Source organism: Sylvia atricapilla, chromosome 16 (genome assembly GCF_009819655.1).
Source record: "Sylvia atricapilla isolate bSylAtr1 chromosome 16, bSylAtr1.pri, whole genome shotgun sequence".
Lineage (NCBI taxonomy): Eukaryota > Metazoa > Chordata > Aves > Passeriformes > Sylviidae > Sylvia > Sylvia atricapilla.
This window is the reverse complement of record NC_089155.1, coordinates 15,137,329-15,163,892: the sequence shown is the minus strand read 5'-3', so window position 1 is coordinate 15,163,892 and position 26,564 is coordinate 15,137,329. Positions and strand designations below refer to the sequence as shown.

At 36.9% G+C, this 26,564-nt stretch overlaps 2 protein-coding genes across 16 annotated transcripts in view; one reads left to right on the top strand and one right to left on the bottom strand.

The window, feature by feature from the left end:
* The window catches only part of NCOA3 (nuclear receptor coactivator 3), a 53,000-nt gene extending 35,876 nt beyond the window's left edge, over positions 1-17,124 (top strand). For 8 of the 11 annotated variants that reach the window (XM_066331030.1, XM_066331027.1, XM_066331029.1 and 5 more), the window contains 14 exons: positions 316-456; positions 1,572-1,719; positions 2,612-3,000; positions 3,259-4,130; positions 5,691-5,826; positions 6,911-7,099; positions 7,608-7,835; positions 9,043-9,169; positions 9,896-10,067; positions 10,802-11,098; positions 12,621-12,725; positions 13,104-13,329; positions 13,564-13,738; positions 14,296-17,124. In XM_066331030.1, the coding sequence (XP_066187127.1) occupies positions 316-456; positions 1,572-1,719; positions 2,612-3,000; positions 3,259-4,130; positions 5,691-5,826; positions 6,911-7,099; positions 7,608-7,835; positions 9,043-9,169; positions 9,896-10,067; positions 10,802-11,098; positions 12,621-12,725; positions 13,104-13,329; positions 13,564-13,738; positions 14,296-14,542 (3,452 nt within the window). In that variant the 3' untranslated portion in view covers positions 14,543-17,124. Of the gene's footprint in view, positions 1-315; positions 457-1,571; positions 1,720-2,611; positions 3,001-3,258; positions 4,131-5,690; positions 5,827-6,378; positions 6,442-6,910; positions 7,100-7,607; positions 7,836-9,042; positions 9,170-9,895; positions 10,068-10,801; positions 11,099-12,620; positions 12,726-13,103; positions 13,330-13,563; positions 13,739-14,295 lie in introns of all 11 variants that reach the window. The other 3 variants (XM_066331032.1, XM_066331034.1, XM_066331033.1) reach the window with 3 other exon arrangements.
* A 2,914-nt stretch (positions 17,125-20,038) lies between these two features.
* The window catches only part of SULF2 (sulfatase 2), a 67,249-nt gene continuing 60,723 nt past the window's right edge, over positions 20,039-26,564 (bottom strand). For 4 of the 5 annotated variants that reach the window (XM_066331038.1, XM_066331035.1, XM_066331036.1 and 1 more), the window contains 8 exons: positions 26,382-26,476; positions 24,321-24,380; positions 23,725-23,894; positions 23,092-23,234; positions 22,744-22,867; positions 22,236-22,266; positions 21,885-21,941; positions 20,039-20,858 (listed from right to left, as the gene is read on the bottom strand). In XM_066331038.1, the coding sequence (XP_066187135.1) occupies positions 20,828-20,858; positions 21,885-21,941; positions 22,236-22,266; positions 22,744-22,867; positions 23,092-23,234; positions 23,725-23,894; positions 24,321-24,380; positions 26,382-26,476 (711 nt within the window). In that variant the 3' untranslated portion in view covers positions 20,039-20,827. Of the gene's footprint in view, positions 20,859-21,884; positions 21,942-22,235; positions 22,267-22,743; positions 22,868-23,091; positions 23,235-23,724; positions 23,895-24,320; positions 24,381-26,381; positions 26,477-26,564 lie in introns of those variants that run through there. The other variant, XR_010744884.1, reaches the window with a different exon arrangement.

Below are 26,564 nucleotides of genomic sequence, written 5' to 3'. Positions count from 1 at the left end.
GTAGTTGGTCAGTATTTTTTAAAATTTTACTCTGTGTGCATCTCTTAGATGCCTGTAACCAGGGGCTAGAGTTACTGTTTTCTAAAGCTCTGACAGTGACCTTACTCAGTTATATAAATCCCTTTGAATAGTGATACTTTAACAAGCAGCATCATATTCTTACATGGCAGATAATTCATAAAGGTAACTTCTGCATGCTCAGAATTTGGTGATTAAAAGGGTTATATTGGAGTCATATGAAATGTACCATATTTATGCAAAAAGAATTGTCATAGTCATAAAGAGTTTAATTTGTTTATTTTCTTTCCTGTTAAGGCAAACTTGTCAACATTGATACAAACTCATTACGATCTTCCATGAGACCTGGCTTTGAAGATACAATTCGTCGGTGTATTCAGAGATTCTTATGCCACAATGATGGGCAGTCATGGTCAAATAAACGCCACTATCATGAAGGTAAAAATCAGTTTACAATGTTTGGGTCGTATTGCTTCTCCTAGGGGCTGCATTTTTTTTTCTGAAAAACAAAAATGCTAAATGCTGCCTGTGTTCCTTTTTTTTTCTTGGTTTTTGTTAATTACTGTGATTCATTTACAAGATGAAGGAGGATGACCTCTTGAGAATGAGGAATTCTGCTGGAAGTTGTTTGGTTTTTTCAGTGTGTTTATTTTGGAAATTATCATGGAAGATACCAGGTACATGATCTGGGGTCCTCAAGGAAGCTGTTTTTTCACAGATGGATACAGCAATGATAGAGACAGTTATATTTCTGTGATGATATGTCATCTTTAGTTATCATAAGCTTGTTATTTTTGGTTGGTGTTAGTTTGACATTATTTTGATTCATTCTTTTATTTTGTTAAAGAACCGCTCTCTGAAAGTGATAACAGTTGTGTTGATGCCTTTTTCTTATTCTCAAGACACAGGGCTCAAAATACTTTCAGCATTCCAGTGCCACATATTTTGCAATGCTAATTTGATAACCTTGCTAGATGAGTGAAGTACAGCCACAGTCTTCAGTAAGAAAGGTTATGTTTTCTAATTATTCCAAACTCTAGTCTTTTTGAAGGATTTAAAAAGTAATTCAAGCACAGGAGATATTAAATAAAGAGAAACTCGTACTGTCAGAAAACAGGTTTTCCATTCCATTGAAAGTTCTTCAACATAACTGATCAAATGAATCCTGAATAGTTTCCACAAGTTTTTAATTGAAGAAAACTTAAAAATTATTCCCCAAGCAGGAGCCATGGAATCTGTAATCTGGCCTTGGAATTCTATTTAAAAATGTAGAACTTTGCCAGCTGTGTCTGGTGAGCACAAAATATTGCAGCATCAGAATGATCTTGTTTGCTTTTATCTTCCCTCTATTGATAGAGAAGAAATTGTGGAATGCTTCCTTTTTCTCTGTATCGGGTGTGTCTTGTTTGTTTGTTTGTTTATTTTTTAGTTTTATGAGTTTGGGGGGGTTTTTTAACTTCATGAAGGGTATTGTGTCAAAAATTATCTAATAATTCATATTAATAATTCTTGGGATTTAAAATATTAACTATATTTGTATATTCCCTTTATAGCTTATACCCAAGGTCATGCTGAAACCCCGTTGTATCGGTTTTCTTTAGCGGATGGTACAATAGTGACAGCACAAACGAAGAGTAAACTGTTCCGAAATCCTGTGACTAATGATCGCCATGGATTTGTCTCTACCCACTTCCTTCACAGGTGAAATTAGTAGTATCTCTTTATAATTTAAGTGTCACAGTTTTTAAAAATACATCTGACCTTCAAGATAACCTGAGAAAAATTGCATGCTAAAATATTTTACCTGATTAAAACTCAGATGGGGAATAATTTAGGAAGCAGAGCTGCATAGCATACAAGTAAGTATGTAAACCTAACAGAGACCCATTTTAACTATATGTGGCAGAATGACAGTCACAGTCAAAAGAGAATTTTTTTCTCAATACATGCGCAAAGCCTGTGCTGTGTTTTTATTAGTCTTTTGTGGTAGCACTGATGAAACACTGAACATAGAAATGCTCAGTCATATGCTTTTGCAGACCAATTAAAAAGACAAAAAAACCCTCTCAGATGCATAATCCATAACTGAAATGTACCTTAGAGTAGTATTTCTTCTGACCTGTTCTTGTTCTTTGCAAGAATAATTGAAATGTCACTTTGGAGGGAATCTGTCTCCTTCTGGCATTAGAGTGCCTTCAGATGCTGGAAAATTAATAACTGAGCTCATTCAGGGTCACATATTGTTAATGTGCACAGTGAAATGGTGTCAGGCATTGACTTAGGAAGGGGGTGAAAAAAGGAGGATCTTTAAATTGATAAATCTGATTAATAATCTGACCATTGATTAAAGCTTTTTGAGGCAGTAATAACTGTATGTGCTTATAACTTGAAGCCCCCGAAGTATCAACTATTTCTGTAATGAATAAATGAATGTCATGGCTTGGGTGTGCTTTTGTGAAAGCTTGAATTCTCTTTGCTCTTTTCTGGAAAACATTTTTGGGCAATTATTTAATAATGTATTTGTAGCACATGATTCCAAATAAGGTTTTAATTTGTTTTCTTTGGGTTTCTGGGGATGATGTTGAATTCACAGAGAACAAAATGGATATCGGCCAAATCCTAATTCTGTTGGGCAAAACATCAGAACACCTGTGACTGGAAACACGAATTCTGTTAATGGTCTTATGAACGTGTCACCTGGTCAAGCCATGTCAATGCAGAACAGGAACTATGGGATGGGAGACCCCAATGCAGTGGGTCAGCTCACCAGTACTCGATATGGACCCCCTGGGAATATGGGACTAGTGAACTCTGGACCCGGAATGCAGTCCTCTGCTTATCAGAGTAACAGTTTTGGGTTAAATATAAGTAGCCCACCACATGGTAGTCCTGGCTTAACTTCCAACCAGCAGAATCTAATGGTATCTCCTAGGAATCGAGGGAGTCCAAAAATGAGTTCACACCAATATTCTCCAGTTACAGGTATTTTATCTTTGCTATAAGCCCCCTTTTTATTTTTTTTTTTAAGCTATCTTTCCTCACTTTTCTCTGAATTCCATCTTTCATCCATTTTAACCGTTCTATATGACCCTGTATGTGTTACTTGAATGTAGTATACCTGACTTTATGGTAAAAATGTATTCTAAAAGTAATAACTCAATGTGACAGTCATACATAATCTAAAGGAAGACTAGATACAGGCACTACTTTAATAAGTTTGATCTCTGTCACATGATACAGGTATGCACTCGCCAATGGGATCTACCAGCAACGCTAGCAACAGCACTTTCTCTAGCAGTTCTCTTAGTGCTCTGCAAGCCATTAGTGAGGGTGTTGGAAATTCCCTTTTATCGACACTTTCTTCACCGGGTCCAAAACTGGATAATTCCCCAAACATTAGCATAACTCAGCAAAGTAAAACAAGTACCCAGGACTCCAAAAGCCCTTCTGGTTTGTATTGTGAACAAAACCAAGTGGAAAGTTCCATCTGCCAGTCAAACAGCAGGGATCTCTTTAATGAAAAAGATAGTAAAGAGGGAAATCTGGAGGCATCTGAAAGTCAGAGAGGACCTTCTGAGAGCAAAGGGCATAAAAAGCTCCTTCAGCTACTCACATGCTCCTCAGATGAAAGAGGAGCATCAAACTCACCTTTAGACTCAAATTGTAAAGAATCTTCTACCAGTGTTACCAGTCCTTCAGGAGTTTCCTCATCAACATCTGGAGGGGTATCTTCCTCCTCAAACATGCATGGATCGCTCCTGCAAGAGAAGCACAGGATTTTACATAAACTATTGCAGAATGGTAATTCTCCAGCAGAGGTGGCCAAGATCACAGCTGAAGCTACTGGTAAAGACACATATCATGATGCTAGTAACACAGCCTCCTCTGGAGAAGGCACTGTCAAACATGAACAACTGAGCCCAAAGAAGAAAGAAAACAATGCTTTACTAAGATATTTGCTAGATAAAGATGATATTAAGGACCCGCTTTCCAAAGAGTTGAAGCCTAAAGTAGAAGGTGTGGATAATAAGATGGGACAATGCACAAGTTCTACAATTCCTACTTCAAGTCAAGAAAAAGAGATTAAAATAAAAATGGAGCCAGCAGAGGAGGTACAGTATAATGTAAAATGATGGCAGTGACCTAACCAATATTTTATGATTACGGTGAATGGCTAAATATAGAACATTCTACAGTATGCATGTGTAAACATTTCTTAAAAAGTTCTGTGCAAATGACGTGAAACAATAAACTCAGGTTTAATTATGAATGAAAAAGCACAAACGGGAACACAAATAACAACTACAGGATATGTATATAAACAAATCTGATGTCCTGAAGTCCTGGACTAATATTTTTAAATTATGGTACAATTAAGGTAATATTTGCAAATTATTTCTCAAGGAAATGGGGCAGTAACTGCTTCTGTAATTAGTTTGCAATACGTGAGCAAAAGGTAACATGTGATTTCGTTTTGAAAATATAAACAGTACACAAAAATGTGTAAGACTTTCAATAGCCATGATCTGCTTTCATTCATTCATTGGTTTTAGTGCTCATTTTCTTTCTTTAAAGGAAGGAATATGTTATTTCAAATACATATATATATATTTTATATATATATATTCAACATTCAAATAAATGCATACTAAAATGTTTAAATGTATATATAATTTGTATAAATAAATAGAAATAAATTCTAGAGCTGGAATTCCAAGAAATGTCATGATACAGAAAACTAGCACCATGGAACAACTATTCTGAAACTGGCAGTGCACTTGTTAGGAACAGATGTTCTTAAAATTATAATCTGTATATAATATTTTTGTATTTAAGTCCTAAAATTTGGAACTTTGAAGTAAACAGTACTGGTCAGTTTGCAGACTTTACTGAAGATATATCAATATCTTAGACCTTGAATTTCCCAAATCAGTAATAACTGGGTAAAAAAGCCAATACACACAAACAAAAAATCAAACCAAACAAAAAACCGCCACAATTTTTAGTATTAGCTACTGGCTGACTATCAATGAAACACCTTATAACATTGCTTGAATACCACTTAGGGAAAAGTCCCTAACAACTCTGTAGTAGTACACAACATGTCGTTTCAGTACTTGCTCCTGAGATGTAATTAAGGTCTTCAGAGAACCTTCTTTTGTGAAGATATGGATCCACTATATATGAATTATTTTTCTATTGAAACTGTATCTGACTTAAAGACACATTTTAAAAGGAAGTTCAGTTTAGAAACTGAAGGGGTAAAAGGGTGCATAATTCTCATGTCTTGTAGGGTCACTAGCAGCTTTTTGTGTATTATAGATGCATTATTTGTCACTGAACAGTACACATTCTCGATGTTGTTCGCTATCATTAGTGTTTTTATCTTTGTAACTTGGGATGATTGAAATGTTAATATTCAGAAGTTCTTTTCATTTTAGTTATGTTTAGTTATGTGTGTTTTCTGATAATTTTCAAAATTACCCAAGCAAAAAGTATCTAAATGATATATGAAGCTCTTTGGGAGTTATAAGATAGGTCAAGGTAGTATCAGTGAATTAAAACATTTGTCTCCCAGTCATATAACTTAAGATTGGTGAGGAGCTTTGTAAAAATTGAAGTATAGCCATGTGAGAGTAAATAACCATGGTATTTTACTGCATCATTTTCAGATGAACGGAGACTTGGATAACTTGGATGCAATTCTAGGTGATCTTAGTAGTTCAGAGTTTTACAATAATGCTATGTCTGCAAATGGAAATAACCCTGGAACAAAGCAAGCATTATTTCAAGGAAATGCCCTGTTGGGTAAGGAATTGAATCTACCACCTGGGTTTTAAAGTTAGGATTTTTTTCTTACCTGATGTAAACATAATGCATCCTCAAACCCTAGAGAATACTTTCTTCATCTCTTACATCTTCAAGGACAAATGTAATGCGAAATGGCTAAGTATGATTTCATAGGCTATTATATACACTGTCTTGACAATGCTCACGTGCTATAAGCACAATGAAGAACATTCAGTTCCTTGTTTTAGGGTTTATTCTGGCTTCATCTGATGTAGATTTCTCAGAGACAAGTCATCAAGAAAGATATTTTATGAGTCATAAACTCAAATTGAGAATTTTTATCCCTAACTGATGACTAAGGATATAATCTGAGATTGGTGACAAACTTTTAATTTCTTTCTTATTCTATGTGAAAATATCTTGTGGCCAGTAAATGCTAATCGTTACTCCTTCTTGACATCAAAAGGAATGCCCTTCCTTAGTAGGAGGGGAGGATAATCTACCTAGTAGACCAGCATCATGGTAGTTGTTGCTTTCTTTCATGACACTGGTCGTCTCTTGATTATGTAGGGCAATGGATTGCTGACATAACCGAAGGAGGTGAAACATGGATAATGAAAAATATGAAACCAGGTACAAGAACGTGTAAGGCCACTGACACTGTTGGCTGTGAAGCACAGTGATTTGTGTGTTAATTGTCTGTGGAGGACACTGTGCTCAGGAACACACCATGTCTGGATTCCAGCTGTTCCAAACAGAACTATTTGTTTCTACCTCCATATGGGAGTTAACCAAAGCCTGGGCAGTCCACTTACAGATATCAAGAAGTCTGTAATACTAAGTTCATTCCAGAACTTAACTTAAAATTAATCTCTTTTTTTGTGTAGGGCCAAAGGGAACTGCCTATGACTTTTTTGGCAAAAGATCCTAACTGTGTGTTCAAAATGGGAATTTTTGTTGTGAAAACATAAACAGCATAACTATTCCTGGCATGCTTAAGATCAAGTATATGAGCTCATAAAGAGATGAGACTAATTTAAGACATTAATAGCACATTTTATTTAAAATGTACAGTTGCAAGCATCTTTTAATTCTTTGACAGGTGTGAAGAGTCCCCAGTCTGTGCAGACCACTCACCCACCTTTTAACAGAGCCTTGTCTTTAGACAGCCCTATTGGTTCAAGTGCTTCAATGAGGAATATCAATGCGTTCTCCATGTTACAAAAGCAAAACTTGATGGGTGGAAGTCCAAGAATGATTGAAAATCAAGAAAATTTTGGAGCAAATCTGGGTCTGTTGGTTGTATACAAACAGCTCTCTCATTTTAAAGGCAATAGCTTTTATGTAAAAAATGTTGCAAGATTAAGATACAAATTTCAGTTAGAAGAAACTTCAACATTAAAGAATTTTTATTTTATCATCAGTAAACTTCTGAATTATTACTTTAGCTAAAATTATAAGAACATAACTGTTAACTGTGGCATTGCCAGTATTTTAAGTAATTAAATTACTTTTTAGAATTTTGAGCTTTTAGTTTAACATGTGCTTTTGATATATAGAAACAAGAATAGTTCACAGTGGCAGCCAGTCATTATGAATTTTTCTGTATATTTAGATACATACAGTTTTTTGTATGTTTTAGAACTTGGCATGTTGAGCTCTAGATGCTTTTGTAGGACTTCAGTCAATTGCTCTGACATTAGCAGGTGCACTTGGTAAAATAGCAAAATAATTCTGAAACCAAACTACATAACGCACTCCAGATAATAAATTTTGGTGTTTTCTGCTCTTCATTATAGCAAGCACTCCCAACAGAAATGTGGCAGTGAATCAGCACCAGTCTGGAGACTGGGGTTTGCCAAACTCCAAAGTGAACAGATTGGAATCTGCAAGTTCTGCTTCAATGTTGAGACCAGGACCTGAATTTAGTACAAGCCTTCCAAGGCCCTCCGAGGGTGGGCTGCCTGTTCTCTCTAACAGCATACCTGGTCCTAGGCCACTGCCCCAACAGCAAATGATTCACATGAGTAAGTTCTTAACTCTTTATTGTCCTACATAGCACAGATCATTTATTCTGGGTCCTGAGATTGGGGGTAGAGGCTATAATTTCTGTGTATTTCTTTAGTGAAGTACTTCTCTGCTGAATTCCAGGAACCAAGTGGCATCTATGATTCCATATGTGAAGATACTAGCATTGTGGTTAATTTAATTAATCCTATTTGATATAGATGCTTCTTTGCTTTTTTTTTTTCTGTTACCTTCTTTGTAATCAATGTCTTTTAAAGTCTTTCTCTCCAATATTCCGAAATTCTTTTCACATAGAGAAGCCAAATTTCATATAAAGTCACATTGCAAATACTGTTTTTCTTCAAAGTATTCATGTGTGGATGAGAGAAAATAAATAAGCTGTATGTCTAGAGTATGAACAGTCTTAAAGCCTGTGGGTTTTTTCTGTTCTATATGCCTAACAAAGGTTTAGTCTAGAGCTGCAATTCTCCAGTCTACTATGCCAATACCAGTATGCCCCAAACCAGCTTAGACAGCATTCCTTTCTTATCATGGAAAGCTACCAGGGCTGTTACCAGTTCTCTTAAACAGACTTACTATTTCAATGCAACAAATGGATATAAGATTAAGTACAGAAGAAATTTGTGTGGTCCTGACTAAGTGAGAATTTTCCAGCTTAGCTCCCTAGAAATCATTGATGCTAGGTGATTCATACAGATACCGGAAAATAACGGGATGACAAACTCTCCTATGTAGTGCTGTATGTCCCTGGATAGATAGAGGGAAGAAAGTACTCCCAAAGAGCAAATTGTTATGTACTTTGTGTTGATGTCACTATGACAGTGTATATTTGCTGTTGCACAGATGTCATAGTCCAGAATTTTTGTTGGTTTTTTGTGTGGTTTTTTTTTGTTTTTTTTTTTTTTTTATGTAAAGTGCTCTGTCTATCATGCTCCTATGTAGAAGCTAAAGGATTAAAATTAGTAATTCTGCTGTAACAGGGATAGCAGATTTAGATCACACTCTGCCGTATCTAAATGTGTCTGTTATATATGTGAAATTATCTCGACTGTGACTTTATGTCTGTGTACACTGTAAAACATGATAATGGAAAGCTCACGAAGCTGCACTGCTTGACAATTTGTGTGATCATCCTAATGTGAGCACTAGGAGAGCAAGATGAGACCTTCGATTTTTAAAAAAATACATAAATGTTTTACCTTGCAGGACCAAATGAGATAAACATTGACATGGCGGGGAATCTGTATGGACAGCCTGGACCATCTAACCAACCTGGATTGTGGCCTGACAATATGATGTCCATGGAGCAAGCATCACGGGGTTCACAAAACAGGTAGAATTGGGGAAGGTTTTAAGGTCATTCTAAATACAAGTGTTTGCTGTCTGTTGGAAGAATTTAAGACCTGGAAATAAGATTGTGTAGCATGAAAATGTATAGCATACAAAGTGGGGATAACAGACTGGAGCTGGATTTCCATTTGTGGAATGTTTCAGAGATGTTTCCATTTCTGCTGGTGATCTGACACTGGATATTTTTAACCTAGCTCCACAAAAGGCATTGTTAACAAAATCTATCAATCCTTGAGTTGGGAGGCACAGAAGAAAGAGATGAGAGACTCTGAAATCATATCTCTGTGGCACATGGCAGAAACCAGGAGAAAACAGAATTTATGTGTGTTCAAGGGTGCGTGGAAGGTGACTGGGAGTTTAGGACTTAAATTTGGGACTTAAGTTGTTAAATCTTCCTTCAGTCGTCTGGGTGACTATCATACTCAACCATATCCAGGACAATATATTATATAAAAACTGTAGTTTTCCTTGTAATGGTTGTAATGAATTTCTTCACTGAAAGAGGGGTCAAGCATTGGAATGAGCTGCCCAGGGAGATGGTGGAGACACCATTCCTAATGTGTTCAAGAAACAACTGGATGTTGCACTTAGTGCTTGCTATAAATGTGGTTCACAAGGTGGTACTCACTCAAAGGTTGGCTTCCATGATCTTGGAGGCCTTTTCCTGCATTATTGATTCTATGATTTTAGTGGGTTTTTTTATTTATAGACAGTTAGTTAGAAGCTCTTTGGATGATCTCTTATGTTCGGCACCCAGTGTGGAAGGCCAGAATGATGAAAGGGCACTTCTGGATCAGCTGCACACGCTACTGAGTAATACAGATGTCACAGGTCTGGAAGAAATTGACAGAGCATTAGGAATTCCTGATCTTGTAAACCAAGTAAGTAAACAGATATTTTGGCTATTTATTTTCCAAATACCAGTATTATTTTGTACTTTAAAAGAAAGTGAAGAGGGCTTCCTCATTTACTTAGTCTCCTCACAGCCTCATCTTCATACATGTCCCTTTGGAAACCTTTACATTGACTAGTGATGTTCAATGGTGAAACTCAGCATGGATTGAATTTCTTGTGCATGACAAGAAATATAAAAGTGGCATATTCTTATAGAAGTTTGTTGTATAATGCCTTGGTATATATAGGTGGAGTTTGGGGCGTAATTCATTATATTTCTGTAAACTGAGAATTGTGTTAGGTTTCCTTACTCAGCCTGCTGTCAGCTGAGCTTAGGTTGTGAATTATTTGACTGGCAGTGATGTGGATGCTTCCCTGTCCTTCAGTTCCAGGTTGAATTTGCATGGCTAGCAAATAGGAAAAAGAAATTCTCTGAGTAAATTGGAAGTTGCTAAGACCCACGTCACTATCGTTTGTACAAATAGCATCAAAAAGTGCAGAAGGGCTTGCAGTGTGCAGCTAAATTGATTTTTAAAAGATTTATTTTTATTATTAATCACTTTTGCTATTTCATTCGTTTGGAGATAGAACTAACAGTAGCTGTCTGTGCTATGTTCTGTCCAAGAAATTGCCTGGTGGTGTATTATCCTGTGTTAGCTTTATTGCTTCTTTAAGAATTTTATATGTACTGCTAGTGAAAGCACTTCTGTATCTGTTGAAGGGACAAGCTTTGGAATCCAAACAAAATTCATTTCAAGGTCAGGAATCTTCAGTTATGATTGACCAGAAGCCTTTGTTATATGGTCAGCCCTATCAAGGACAAGGGCCAGCAATGCCAGGAAGTTTTAGTAACATCCAGGGCCAACAGCCATCTTTTAATTCAGTGATGAATCAGATGAGCCAACTGAGCAATTTTCCTCTGCAAAGTATGCATCCCCGAGCAAACGTGATGAGACCTCGGAGCAACACACCAAAGCAGCTACGCATGCAGCTCCAGCAGAGGCTCCAGGGACAGCAGGTAATTCTTTGCTCCTACATTTACACTTCCTTTATGTTTCAGAATGCAAGTACTTGCACACGGAATTGTGTTGCTTCATACATATAACAATAGACATTACAACATAGAGATTGAGACAGTGGATCTTTTATTTTGACAGTGCTTCTCACTGAATTGCCGGATGGCCGTAGGAGTGGAAGAACATTTATTAGGGCAAGTGTTTCTCCTTCATCAGCCTCCCTAGCTACAGATTGGATTGGTTCCTGCAGCACACAAAACAATTGCTAGTTAAAACAGTGTTACGGTAGACTGTAACTCTGCATGATCTCTTTATCCATGTTTAGTATTTTTTCAGAACCTCACAGATAGCATTAAATTGCAGCTGGTTTTTTTCTGTAAATGAGATGTTACTTCTTCCTCACTGTGTTTTCTAACTACTCATTTGGCCGTATTGATATATGGGTTTGCTTTCCATTTAGTGATTTGATGTATTTTCTTTGGATAAAAGGTGAGAGAATAGATACAGCCGCACAGATCTTAACACTAGGTTGAAAACGCTGCTTAAAAATTGGTGCGTGATTTCAGCATTGAATTCCCCACATGAAAATGCAGGCTTGGTATTATTAAATACAGTGTACAAATAAAAGTAGGAAAACTGAACTACTGCTGTGTGACATGGTGTGTGAACAGAATACATGCAGGTAACACCAAGGCAAGAACAACACACAGCTGAAGTGCAAAGAGTAGGTTTATTCCATCATCTTGAATATGAGAAAAGAGAGACACATACACTGCTAAGCTCACTTTAGCAGGGACAAAAAGCACCCAGGCTTGAGCCCTGCATTCCATATGAAAAGGGCCTGGAGCACGCACAGTCCTTCACCACACTGTAGTTTCACATCTCCAAACATCACATCTCTTTTCTCCCTTCTGCCACCTTTACAAAGAGGTTCAAATCTATGGGAAAGGCCTTTAAAAGTCTTTAACAAATCCTGCTATCATTTGTGAGAAAATTCCATTTCTTCTCTGTAGACAGACAACATCCCAGAGCAAACACAAATACGTGAATTTTCTCAGCCAGAGTATTTTCTAACATCTCCCCGGTGCATGGTTGCTCCTTGAGAGAAAACAATTCTAAAAACAACTTCTTTTTCTCTCTCCTTGCCAATCTTCCATTTTTCAACCCTTTCCTCTCCACACATGGAATGGCAATGTTAGGAAATACTATGTTCTTTCTTGGTTTCCTGTGACTCTAATAGTTTGAAACAAATAGTCTGCTCTCTGTTCCTAAAGAGTGCTAATATTAAGGGAAATAACCAAAGCCAGTTAATGATGCACTGTTTGAAGGGTTTTTCTTTTTGTGTGTTTGAGCTGTTTAAAAAAGTAGTTTGGTTCTTCAGGTACATTAGACAAGGCAAAAATTAGCCATTGCACTTTATGGATTCAAGAGGTCAGTAAAGAAAATGTTTTTGCAGAAGTTGCCATTACTTTGTTCAGGTACTGTTATTTTCAGGCTAATAGTGCTAAAATGTCTTTTTCCAAGTTCATGAATCAGAGCCGTCAAACGCTTGAAATAAAAATGGAAAATCCAGTCACTGGTACTAACTCAGTGATGAGACCAGTTATGCAGCCACAGGTGGGATCCCAGGTAAGTAGTTATTACAGTAGCCATCTGTTTAGAATTTCAGCCTTCTTTCATGGCTTTAGAGCATTCCTCTTTGGTTTTGTTCCTCTGCATAATTTAAAAAAAGAGAGGGGTTTTACCTCCCTTATTCCTAAGATTGCAAGGGGATTTGTTTATTAGATCATGATGTCAATTCAGTATGCGAAGTTTTTCCATGTAAAATATCATCATTTAGCACTAATTTAATGAAAACTTTTGTCTTAATATCTTGATGATTATTTGTTTATACTGACTGTGGGTTTTCCTTAACTTGCTGCGTCTTAGGAATGAGTTTGATTGACTGACGTGATTTTATTTGTAAAAACATCTTCTAATATGATTTTTCTTCTCTTTGGGGGATAGCAGCAAGGTTTTCTTAATGCTCAAATGGTGGCTCAGCGTAACAGAGAACTAATAAGTCACCATTTTAGACAACAGAGGATGGCAATGATGATGCAGCAGCAACAACAACCTCAGGCCTTCAGTCCACCACCAAATGTGACAGCCTCAGGAAGCATGGATAGTGCTTTGACGGGCCCTCCAATGGCTCAAGTTCCTTCACAGCAATTCCCCTATCCACCTAATTATGGTACTAGTACTAACGTCTGACCATTATTATTACAATTATTATTATTATTATTTGTCTGATTTTCTTTTCCCTTTTTATATTAATCCAAACTACCTAAATACCAATCATTTTGAAAAATGGAATATACTGCTACAAAAAAGGATGCCTTTTCCCCTCCCAATCACTGCAATCAGACAAACTAGAAGTACTAGGTAATGATAACTGAGGTATATTGTCTGTCTCCTCTATTTTAAGGAATAAGCCAACAACCTGATCCTGCATTTAGTAGAGTATCAAGCCCTCCCAATCCAATGATATCATCAAGAATTGGACCCTCCCAGAACCCTATGCTGCAGCATCCTCAGTCAGCAACAGTGTACCAGTCCTCAGAGATGAAGGGCTGGCCGTCAGGAAGCATGCCCAGAAACAGGTGAACTTCATCATTAAAACCTGTTTCTCAAAAAGTGTCTTTCCTTTCCCTGGAAGTAGAAACGATGTTAAATACTATGTAGCAGGAAGAGGATTTACAAGAGGAAAAGGATTTCCAATGTCTTTCTAGTGTCTGTACTGTCCTTCATCCTGCTCTGGTTTAGGAAATGATTAAGTGTATTTTATGCTTAGCTCCATTGATTCAAATTGGACCTCTACAATCTTTGTAACCAGAAGCAACATTCAGTCTTTAAACATTAACTTAATATTTGAAGAAAAAATAACTTGGGGGAAGGGGTGGGAAATACAAAATATCAAATAGTATTACAATGGATGATATAGCTGTAATAGTAGCCTCCAAAAAGGTTACATTAGGCATACCCATACAGCTGTGCATTTCTAAAAACTCAAATTCCTTTTGGGAGGGGCCTTTCCATGTTAAACAGATACTAGGTAAAAACAGGTAAAAGTGAAAATAGTTTTGTCTTTCATGTGCGGGTGCAGGGAAGGCAACATATCTTCTCGGAAGGTAATTTTATTTGTCCTTTTGTCCTTCAGTTCTTTTCCCCAGCAGCAGTTCAGCCATCAAGGTCACCCAGCAGCGTACAGTGTGATGCACATGAATGGCAGCAGTGGCCATATTGGGCAGATGGGCATTAATGCCATGCCTATGTCAGGACTGCCGATGGGGCCAGACCAGGTAAGTTGTACATCAAGACTGATGAAAAGAATTGCTGACTCTTTTTCCATTGAGTACAGTCCGCTTATATCCATTCCTCTGGCATCTGTGGCCCTATTAATTTAATGTCCTAAGAGATACCTTTTTGATGATACATAAGAAAATTCACAATGAACCCAAGCTGTGTGCTGGTGTTAGCTGTTGACTTTGAAGCATCATGGGTAGGATCAAGCCTTAAACTGCACAAAGAAGGATGAAATACTTCTGAACCCCAGAAAAAAAAAAAACAACCCCATGGACATTGCAGAATGCATCTTCAGCAGATCTTGAAAATTATATGTAATGGCTCTTACAAGTCAGACTAATAATCCTGATACTGCAGTATCCTTCTGGCAGACACTGATAATGATACTTGCCCTTACAATGCCTTAGAATAACTTGTATATGCATAGCCAGAAACTATGGAAAATTTAGACTCTTCATGTAAGGTGAAAATGTGCTATGTGAAATTACACAAAATACTTAGGATGAGCAACATAATACTGACATTTGCTATATCTATTCAAGTAAAAAGTACCTCATAAAATTTTGTCCAGGACACCTAAGGAAGCAGTCAGAATAATGAGGATTTCTGAGGGGTAGGTAAAGTTTTGGAGGACTTTGAAATGACAAATGCCTTTTATAAAGAGGTGAATATAAAGGTGAAATGTTAGATTTTCCAAATCTACACAGCATAAAGATAACCAAAGTGTGTTTGGAAAATTCTAGGACAGCATTTATTTTCGAGATAATTTTCAAAGTGGAGCACTAAAAGGCTATTCTTCTGCTTCTAGGCATTGATTGTCAGTAGTTCCTTCTTCCAAATGCAATATGCGAACCATTTCTTTCAGCAAAGATGTCTTCTCTGATGAAAGTATCTTTTCTTTAACAGAAATACTGCTGACATCTAGAACCACATCTTCAAACAAGAATGGCTGAATGCACTAGTGTTAGAAAGTGACACATCTTTCATGGCAAGTCATACTGGGCTTACAGAAACCAGTAATAAATTTCCTCATCCAGAGGAAAGCAAACCAAAAAAAAACCCTACCCAACAAAAAATACATTTTAGTAGAAGTAGCCTATGTATTACTGTATGATGTGGGGTACAAAAAAGCGTTGTTAATATTTTTGGCACTCTTCCTCTGGAAATGTAATTTGGTAATGCCATTTTAATAGATTTAATTGGTAGACTCCTGGTATACATTACCTGTTTACTGTAGCTATCCAAAGCGCTTTAGCCCAGGCAGACAAAAGTGGCTGGAAAAGTCACAGAGGTAAGAATCTCCTGATTTCTCTACTAACAATATCTGACAGAGAATGTAGTTCTTAGCCTTGACTCTTTTATATGAATTCCTGAATATAAATGCTGCTTTTAGTCTCTTACCCCAGGAGTCAGGGATTTCTCAAGCGAAGTAGCAGTGCAAAATTAATTGGCACATGCTAGTCCAAAGTCCTGTCCGTTGAAGCCAAGGGATAAAAAGAGAGGATAAACAATTTAAATTATTTAAACACAGTTGTGACTAATATTTACATATTGCTGTGCAGCTGAGTGCACTTTATAGAAGACTATATAATGGATTAATGCAATATCATTGATAAGGACTTAATATGAAGGTAGAGTGTGCTCAAGTTCCTTCTCAAACACAATCTCTTTTGAATTATTTGAAAAGACTGCATAATGGAATGTTTTCTGTGTATGGAAATTAGAGCAATAATCTTTCATCTTTTTTAGAAAATACCTTCAGAAAACTAAAGGCAAGACACTGCAGTCAGAATCAGAATTTTGCAGTCTTTTTGTGAATAAATTTTGTAAATATGATCTTTAAAATAATGTATTATATATATTACTTTTGTAGGTCACTAACTCATTTTTGCGGAGTTTGTGAAGCTAAATATTTAACAAAATTGAATTCTGAAAACTGAGTGTAGTTGAGGTCCAAATAGAATTTTTTTTATTATTATTAAATTTAAGGACTTTGAAGCTGGGTGACTTTGGCCCACATATTTCTCTTCTTTGGTCTTCAACACTTGATTTATTTTTACATCTTTAACACAGAGCTTTTTATAAGAAAAAAAAGAGACCAGTTGTTCAATACTTTCTCCACCTGTGAGCACTTTGGTTACATTTGTTTTTACCTAAGGCAATTTGACATGAAGGCTCTGCGTTGTGAGATCTTACAGCTTGTCAGGACAGACATGTCTGTCTGTAATAGGTTGCCTTTTCAGTTGATGAATCTGGATTGTGTCTTCTTGGTCAATTTGAATGAACTATAAATGTTCTTTGAAAATGTTTGTCAGTTGCAAAATATTTGTGGTTATGTAAAATCCAGAAATCTTTAAGGATATTAAGCCACACTTTAACCAAATGTCTACACCTCATTGGATTGTTCTAATAGTAACGAATGTATTTTCTAAGCAGATTTCTGTCATAGCAGTATTTAAGTCTGGTTACGTATTATTTGCTGATAGTGTGGGGGTTTCCCCCTCCCCTCCATTTCGGGTGCTTGAAATGAAAATCCCTTTGCACTTTTTGCAGTTGCAAGGAATTAAACCGCTAAACCATACGGGATGACCCAGAAATGTTTGTGTGGTGCTTCTAGTCTGTTGTGCATTGTGTAATGGAAAACTTTCTCCCAAGTGAGTAAAAGAAACAAAAAAACCTCTGATCTGTGTTCTTTTTTTTGCTTACTACTGTCAGCAAGAGGGAGTTTTATTGTTCAGAATATTTAGTGGTCTTCCATTTTAATAGAAGTAAGTTTCAATAGAAGTGGTCTCAAAAAATCATCCCTAGTGCCTAGCCAGCTGTTTTCAAGGGAATGTCATGTCAATCGATCTACTTCATGCAACCCTGTCTCTTCCACTAGTACTAAGTATATAGATTATCACAGCATTTATCTGAACTTTTTAGTCCAATTAATGTAAGTTTATAATGCAAAACTTTCAAAAACCTAAAGAACTTTTATCTTTTAATTTCTTGGAACGTATCTATTTGTTGCGTAAATGCTACTTACAGAGGGTGAAAGGCAACAATCCCTTGCTTTTTATATCATTTCAGAGTAGAACAATATTTATATTTTGTACTTGTTCATTATACTGATGGAAACTACAAACACCGGTTACTTTTTTTAGGTGAGCTCTTATACTGCCATGTGCATCTTGCAGTACAATTTTTTTTAAGGTTAGTAATTCTATTTATACATCTATATCTAACTGGTGCCTGGCTGACATTATAAAGGCTCATCCTTTTCTCATCTGTTGAGAATGTGTTAGTTGTCCAGTACCTACTTTTTTTTTCTGAATTAAACAATTTTTAATTGAAACTTGATGAAGGGGCAGGGGGCATTTTTGGAATGCATTGACAGCCTCTTTCATGGCAGCACTAAAGAGTACACCTAGTTTGAAATCTGTTGAGATTTAGTTACCACCATCAATTTTGCTTTGGTCCTATAGCAGCCAATTCTTCTGAATGTTTTTTAAATAAAACCCATGTAACATTATTCAGCAGTAAGAGATGAATTAGCTAGCACAGCAACCTCTGATCACTGCTGCATAAAAGTGTTTTGCTATGTCTCTGTTACTATTTTGATCACAGAAACCATGTCTTTATTAAACTTGTATGTAATGTACTTTTTTTTCTTGGCCTAAAATACTGCTTCCAAAGTGACAAATTCAGACCATGTTTCTGTCATCAGACAAAACTTGAATGTTGCACCAGTTAGCACACCTTTTATTACAGAATTTATGCACAGACTACCAGATGACAGAATAATACAGCAAGTGTGAAACGATGTAATTCTGAGAGCAATATTTTAAAAAATTCTCAGGAGAAGGCATACGGTATGGAGAATTGCACCTAAGTTTAGTTTACATTATAAGTATTGCTTGAAATATCTGTATCTTTATTTTGCAAAACAGAAAAATCATGGGTTCTGATTTATAAAAGGGTTGGTTGTAAGGTAAAACTGCCCTTCTGGTTTTTGTGTTTGGATGTTAATAATAATGTAAATAAAGGTTTTTATTTAAAATCAGAACTTGGTGACACTGTATGAGCTAATACTTTAAGGCTGATTATACCGTAAAGGTCAGAGACAATTCCCTGCTATCACTGATGAAAACTGTGTGGAAAGAATGATTTACATTTTATCCTATTTGGCTGTAAATGCTGAGGGAGTAACAACTGAGACCTTTCACTTATGAGACACACATTTAGCACTGACACCAACTAGAACTTACGTCTTTTTCAACTTAAAGAGCAAGCTCTAGAAGAGCTGAAAGGACTTCAGGTGGTATCTTCCCCCAAACTTGGCAACAACACACCTTTCATTAATACCAGCTGTTTCTTCTGTCGTACAAGTCTCCCAGCTCAGTATTTTCTGTAAGGGGCAAGAGAACTTTTCAACCTTCTGACTGATGAGGAACAGGTGCAGTAACACTGGCCCTGCAGGATTTTAACAGTCACAGCATCACCTTGCCAGAGGCTATGGGCAAAATGCGCAAGGCCGTGCAAATTTTTAAAAAATCTAACGATATTCTTTCTGCATGCACACTGGGAATGGCGAATAGCTAAAACTTTTCTCTGGAAAGAAGAAAAAATGTGGGGGTTTTGGGGAGCTTAATCTAAGTATTTTTTTACTTACTTGTATGGATCCAGGATCTCATCATCTAGTAGATTTTTCTGAAAATCCATAAAGGTTTTAAGATGTTATAAACAAGACAGACATTCAGATTTTACTTCCATAATTAAAAAAAGCTTGCAAGAAAGGATTGGGTAGTATATTTGACTTACCACATGTGATACAAATATTTATGCCCAATCTTACTTAGCATATACAAAGACTCCACTTCTGCTTTTTGAGTGGTTTTGTTTTTTTCCTCATTCCTAAATTCAAGTGCATTTTTTGAGTATGGGATTGTGGTAACAGGGATCTACAGGCCTGGATATAATTCCACTTGATTTTCCTAACTGCAAAACCAGGAAGGGTTTCAAAATAATTTCTTTGCTGTATTTTTACACTGCATTTCTACAAAGGCAAGTTAAGTTTGTATTTTGAAAAAAAATACCTCTTTGTTAGGAGCAAAGGCCACAGTTGGTTGAGTCTGTCCCATGAGCGCCCTCAGGCATTTGCTTTTAAACACAGATAGCAAAGCAACATGGAACAAATGATAAATACAAATCTCAATCGCTCCTGCCTGTACTACAATATATGGAATAATGTTCTTATGAAATTACTCAAATAATTCTGTACACTGTGCTTCCTTAGTAAAATTATAGTTTTTTTCCTTGTGAAAGTCTATGAACAATAACTGTCATTCAGAACATTTACGTTTTTGCAGGCTAAAGTATAACTAGATTATTGACTACAAGTACTGAACTCTCAGAGGTGCCTTTTTAAAAAATAAATGTAAAAGTTACAGTGCTAAGTAAACACTGCTTTCTCAAAGGAACTGTTTTGGTTTTGAAGTACAGGATATTATTACCACATAAAAATCTTCATACAAATCTGATTTTGTTAAAATTTAAGATGTACATTTACTGAAATTTTTCAGTACCTTTAAAAATGAATAAATTCTGACTTAGCATTTTGAGAAATGGTGTGTGGGTGTTACACTCTTTTTTATTAACAAATTCCTTCACAACCTGAAGAACTTCTTTTCAAACAGTACACTGATCAATATTTACACAACCCCTCCAAAAATCTGGCATCCTGTTAGTCAAGATTTTCTCTGATCATAGAGGTGACAATATGATGAACAAGTAGATGTGGAACTAAAATGTATCCTCAGAGGAAATTGAAGAAATTCCATGGTGTTGAGAACACTTGGTGTTGCTGACTTCAGTTCCTGAATCTTTTCAAAGTTCTTTTCAACCATTACCTTTACCTCAGTGATAAGCAAAAGCATCCTTGTTTTCTAAATCTTGCTTTAAAGTTGTACTTGGCTTTGAAGTTTTTCTCATGACAACTAAATATACAGGTGAACTGGAAACTATTTTAAGGTCCCTTCAACTGTCTGTGTAAACACTGCCGCTGCAGTGGCAGTCCTCTTTGGGATGTGGCTGGGTTTCCTCCTCTATCAATTCCTGAATCAGCATCAGTTGTGTCTTCTTGAAGTAAAATGCCTTGTGAAGCAGGTGAGGTATAATCCAAAGCAAAAAAGCAGGTACAACAGTGGATTTCAGAGACCTGTATTTCTGACAGCATTTCCCATAATTTCACTGCTTCTATTCAACTCACCAGTGCAAACATTCTATCTATTTCAGCCTCAGTTTGTCCAGTCCTTCAGGTGAATGTTAACAGTTCATTTAGTCTGTACATGGATTCAAGTCCTGGCCAGTTTGTATCCTCATGGAGGTGCAGCAGCTGGGGAAGATTAGCCCTCCCAGCCTTCCCACAGTTGTCCTCTTTAAAATAAAACAAATGCAGTTTAGTGTATAACATTCCAGTAGAAAGTAGCAAGAAAGGTATTTTTAATGGTTCCATGCAGTAAAAAAGAATGGAAATACTGTGAACCACCAATTAAAGCATAGCCAGGTATATGACAAAAACAATGCAATGGTGTTTGAAACTTCAACCTGTACAAAGCTTGTTAATTCAACCTTCATTTCAGTTCTAAAGCCAGTCTTAGATCTCTGCAATTAGAAATAAAACCACTGCATTATATGAGCAACTCCTTTTGGGCAAGAAGACCAGACTCTCCTTAGGAAGGGACTGGTACTTGTGTTTTCCACTGCACAGTTTGAGAGCACATTGTGATTTTTAATGAATTGAAGTCTCTGCCTTCTTTTTAAGGGGAGCTTCAGAGACAGTAACAGGCAGCAGAAACTTTTTAATATACTTAAATTTGTACCTCATCTTTGAGCTCTGGCAGTTTGAGAACTGCCAGATTGTGATCAAGTTTTAAAGGGCAGCTCAGTAAGGAAAAAGCAGTTTTAGATAAAAATCTGTCTTGTAGTCTACTTTCTGTTTTAAATTCCTTTTTCTGCTCGCAGCACAAGGCTGTAGAGCAAGAAAATACATGATGCTGCCTCACTACTAATCAGAAATTACAGTCGGTTTTGTTCTTTCTGGATTGTGTGAAAAACCACTAGGTAGCTGCTACTAGTTTAAATTTAGACAAAACCAATGTACTGGTCTTTATTTTTTACTGGCAATTGACCGTAATCGGTTTCTTCACCTGAGCATCTACCTTCACTTGTTTGAAACTGCCTTGACCTTAATGCTCCAAGATTCCCAATAAATGAGAGGTTTTCTGCAGCAGCAGTTGTCAGTAATTATGGCAGTATCGTATTTCTTGCACAATTTAGAGCACTTTCCTCCTAAGCATTCCATGAGAATAGATGATGATGTTAAAAAAGGTGGTGCATGCAAAAAGAGAAGGGAAAAGCTAAGTAAAAGCTAATGCTTTTGGTGAATTGCTCCCAACTCACAGTGACTTGGCAGATGATGGTCTCTTCACATCTGGCCATTTTCGACGCTGAAACTGCCTAATTTTCAAGCAGCAAAAGGAGAAAAAAAGTTAACCATCACCAAGAAAACAACCAGCACCACAATCTGAAAGATGAGAAAGAAGAACTCAGCCAGAATTTTGACTACTAAGATCAGAACATAGTGTAACATTGAAACAAATTGCTCCAATGTTTCAAAGCAAGTGGGGTGGAAAGGTCTTTCAAATGCCCTTTTAGGCCAGGCCTTTTCTGTGGTTCCCAATCCCACACTTGCTCTTTCAACATAAAGGTAGTACTTAAGAATAATAATGTAGCTTTGTTTTATAAATGTACCTGTACTGCTCATAGCTTCCATCCTTAAGTCCTAGGTGAAGAAAAATTAACAATGTTACTAACAATATGAGGTAAATCACAACTTAAAAAATAAACACTCAAGAATTTAACGAATTTCCTGATGCTTTGAGTAACCTAGTATTGCCCTCACATCTGGTCCTGCACTGAGCAGAAGTTTGGAGCAGAACTCCAGAAGTTCTTTCCCACTTCAACTGACCTGTGAGCTTCATAGTGGCTATTAGGGTATTCTCTCCCTCTTTCACCAGTATTGGTCCTTCCTCGTCTCCTGCATCTCAGCAATATTTATCACTATGCTAAGGGTCATTCTTCATCTTGAAAACATGACATAACACAAACTGAACATGTACAAAAATGTGAGAATACAGCTATCACTCTCAGCAGGACATTACTGGTATAAGTAAATCCTAAAATCCTTTTGACTGATTCAAGTTTCATAATGGTAAGAGTTCTTTGGGGCGTTTGTGAGTGCAATAGAACAGACACCTACCAAGATCCATGTTCCTTGTTCTTGGATTGCATTGCTTATACCCTCTGCAACTTCTGAGTTCCATGAGCTGGATATGCAGTTGATTAAGAACATCTCTGTCAAGCGTATTCACTGCATTAATTAGCTGCAATAAACAGAGGGTTCTTGTTGGCAACTATTGCTCTGTAGTTTGGTAACTTTTGGAATACAAGTAGTTGATTTGTAACAGGAACGAGCCACATTATACTAACTTACATGATATAGGCCTTAACTACATCCTGTAGTAATACTGGGCGATTTCAGTTTATTGTTGATAAGTAACAATGAAGTATTTCTTGAGCTGTGATCTCAAGGTCTATGATCAGATACCTGATATGGATCGGTATTGAGATCAAAATACTCCAAAAATCCAGTAGCAAATTCACAGAACAGGAAGTTGTGGGTCTCGTTGATTGTCCTCAAACACCAGTACGTGTTGTTGTTGGCACTGGTACAGGCACAGAAAGGGCCCACTGCGAATTGAAGAGTTACAAAGACATAAGCTACATGCTTCTGTCTTTAGCATTGCTAATTACTTTCTGTTTATGGTATTACTTTAGTCATAGACAGTTACTCTCGTTCTCACTCCTGAGCTCTAAAGCAGAGAATGCTTTCCAGCATCAGCTTCTTGTTCTGTGCATACCTAACCCATATGACATGACTACTAATTACAGTTACATCTTGTCTGGTTGCTTTCTCTGGTGGTGAAACATCCCAGATGGTGAGATATCTTGCAGATCAGTGAACAGTATTCAGTATCTGTAGCTTATTTGCAGTTGGTTTTACCTCTTTGCCTTTCATGCAAGAATAATGACAACACTGAAACAGAGATTATTTACCATGGAGAAGACTGTATGGCTTTGGTTACAGAGCTAATAAAACCAGTAAATACTAGCAACCCAACATCTCGACCAAGTCTAGCCAAAATTTGCCCACCTATTCCTTAGTTTACAGTAGTCTTACGTGTCCACAGGGGAGCAGTTTGCCAGTGCTGGTTGTCATGGGTGAAGCAGGTCAGACCAGGCATGCTGCACGTGTCATTATTTTTAATTCTCTTAAGCAATTTGCGCAGTTTCTTTTTCCGCCTCTGCTCTCGCAGCAGCCACAGCCTGTCTTTCTCCTGTAGGGCTTTCCTGCACACATGAAATACTAGGGTCATGCAAACTCTGCTAGACTTAACATACCTAAAACATCCCGATGTAGCTAATGCAATTAGCCGCTCGGAGGGAAAGAATCCACATTCTTTAATTAAATGGTGTTTCATACAAATGGAGATAGCAATACAAATTCAATAGCACTGGAAAAATAAAGCAGCCAAAGGGGCTCGTAAGCCTGAGGTTTGCAATGTGCTTTTTTCAAAAGCAGAGACCTTATCTTAGAATTAACCAGCATTTTGATACGTGCTCAGTTCCTTGCCCAGGTGTGTCTGTCTTTATGCTTTTTAATAGAGGATAAATTGAATACTACTGCTATTGCCTAGTGTATAACTGGTGTGTACAGACCAAATATTAATATTACATTTTGCACATCCTCTCTCAATTGATAAGGCCTTCACTTACTTGAAAGGATGAAGACTGGATCCTTTGTGTCTCAGTTTGCTCTTGTGTTTTGAATGGTAACTGGAAAATAAAAACGGCATTGCTGGTGAACAACAGCAAGACAACTACCTCGTTCTTATCACATTATTGGACTGGATTTGAAGCAGATTTAATCCAGTGTCACTTCTCCCTTCAGTTTACTAGTGTATTTGATAAGTAAAGGCAACCTCACTTGACTGGATCAGGCACTTCCCAGCCTCACTGCGTCTCAGATCCTTTGTGCACAAGTGACACCAGGTGTGCTAACACTGCATTGCAATGTATAGCCACGTCCAGCTACAATTTACTATTACTTTCGTTTTAACTGGTGGTTTCCCTACATGAGGCACATAGAATAAACAGATTTGTAATTAAATTACATCTCTGAAACTGAATATACCTAATTTGTTCAGATAATGACAAGCTTATACTACCTTCCTGTTATTTTACTTCTGAATTCAGTACCAGCTGTAATTTGTAGGGCTGGGCGGAGTCTTCCATTATTACTAGCTGGAAGTTCCAGAAAACTTTAACAAGATGGACTGAGCTGTCCCAGCAAGAGCAGAGTCTAATCCATTGAGAGATATGCAGAGTATAAGCAGGCATACACCTTCTCGCTGGGTCACTACTGCTTTACCTCTCCAGAAACTTACAGAATTCTGCAGAAATTTCCTTTCTGTGAAATTACCAACGTTAAAAACAAGAACAGCCTCAGTCAAAGGCAATATTTTCTTATTGATAAAATTAGTACCTACACAGATCAGCAAACACAAACTTAGTTTAATAAATGTTGCTTTCGAAACAACACATCTGAATTCAATTAGTTGCCAGATTAAAATCCCCTTCAAAACAAATATTTTAAATTCTTTATACTTTTGAGAGCTTTCATAAGTTTAATCAGTATAACAAATTAACAGAGTAAGATTATTAAAGAACTACCTTCTTTGGTCAATTTTTACATCTTGCACAGATACTGGGCATTTCATCAACTAATTCTAGATGCTAAATCAAAGCAATTGCAATGCAAACACTTGACTGAATATAACTCAGGTGATTAATTTCTTTGACTTCAGTGGGATTAGTCATCTTAATAATGCTATGGCAAATGTAAATGCATAAGACTAATTCAGTCAGAAAAGTAATGTTTTTTTACATTTTCTATAAAATATTTACCAAAAATGACTTCATCTTTACAGTACATATTAAGTAAACTCAGTTTATGTAAACTCAGTTAATCGGTTTTGAAAACAGTGGATTATAAACCATTATAAACTTTCTGTCTATTTACCATCTAGAATGATACATCCTAAGCAGTTTTTGACATGGGCTCCCATAACCCAAGAAATTGCTGATTTCCATATTTTATTCAATCTGCAGCTGAAACTTATGTTGCAGGATCCACATGGGCCACATCCACAATCCACAACAATTATAAACATAATATCTGTAGAGTATGTTGCACCTCTGAGGTTTTAAGCATTATGTTCAAAGGGGCATTTTGTGACACTAGTGAGATAGAGAAGTTTTATCCACACTCTCTCACAGAGTCTACTTGGTAACATGGATGCTTTAGCCACAGCTAAAGCACAGGTGCCTTGAAGTTTTGACTCCATTCAGATACAGCTTTCTTTTTTTTGGATTTATTCATACCATTCTGCCACTGTGGCTGCAGTACTCTTAGTGATACTCTGACTCTCAGCAGCCTCAGAGCTGGCTCTGTCATCATGAGCAGGAGAAGGTGCTCCTGGAACTCCTTCTGAACAGCTTTTCTCAGGGGCAAATTCTGTTTGGGTTACCTTTTGATTTTGGAAGATTTTCTGTCGTGTTTATTTGCTGAGCAAGAGGTTGATTGCCCAGTTAAACTGCTGCCTGGCAGAAAGTGGGCATTGTATTTGTGCAGCAGCCCAACTTCCCCCAATGTGTACACAGGAGTACAGTGAGCAGGCAGCCACTGAACAAACCAGATTCTGATCTCTCCCATGAGGACATAAATCAGTTACAGTTGGTACACTATAAATTATTTGGAAGTACACAAAAAAATACCTTAGCTTGTTACAATCACACTCTTCAGGTCGCTTCTTCTTAAGATGACCTCTCACCTCTCTCAGATTTTTTATTTTATTTTGCAACGTTTCAATCTAAAAAAAGAAAAAAGGCACAAAGAAAGGTTGAAAAAAACCAGCATGATTTAGTCCTATTCTAGCCTTCTCAAACTCATTCTACTGT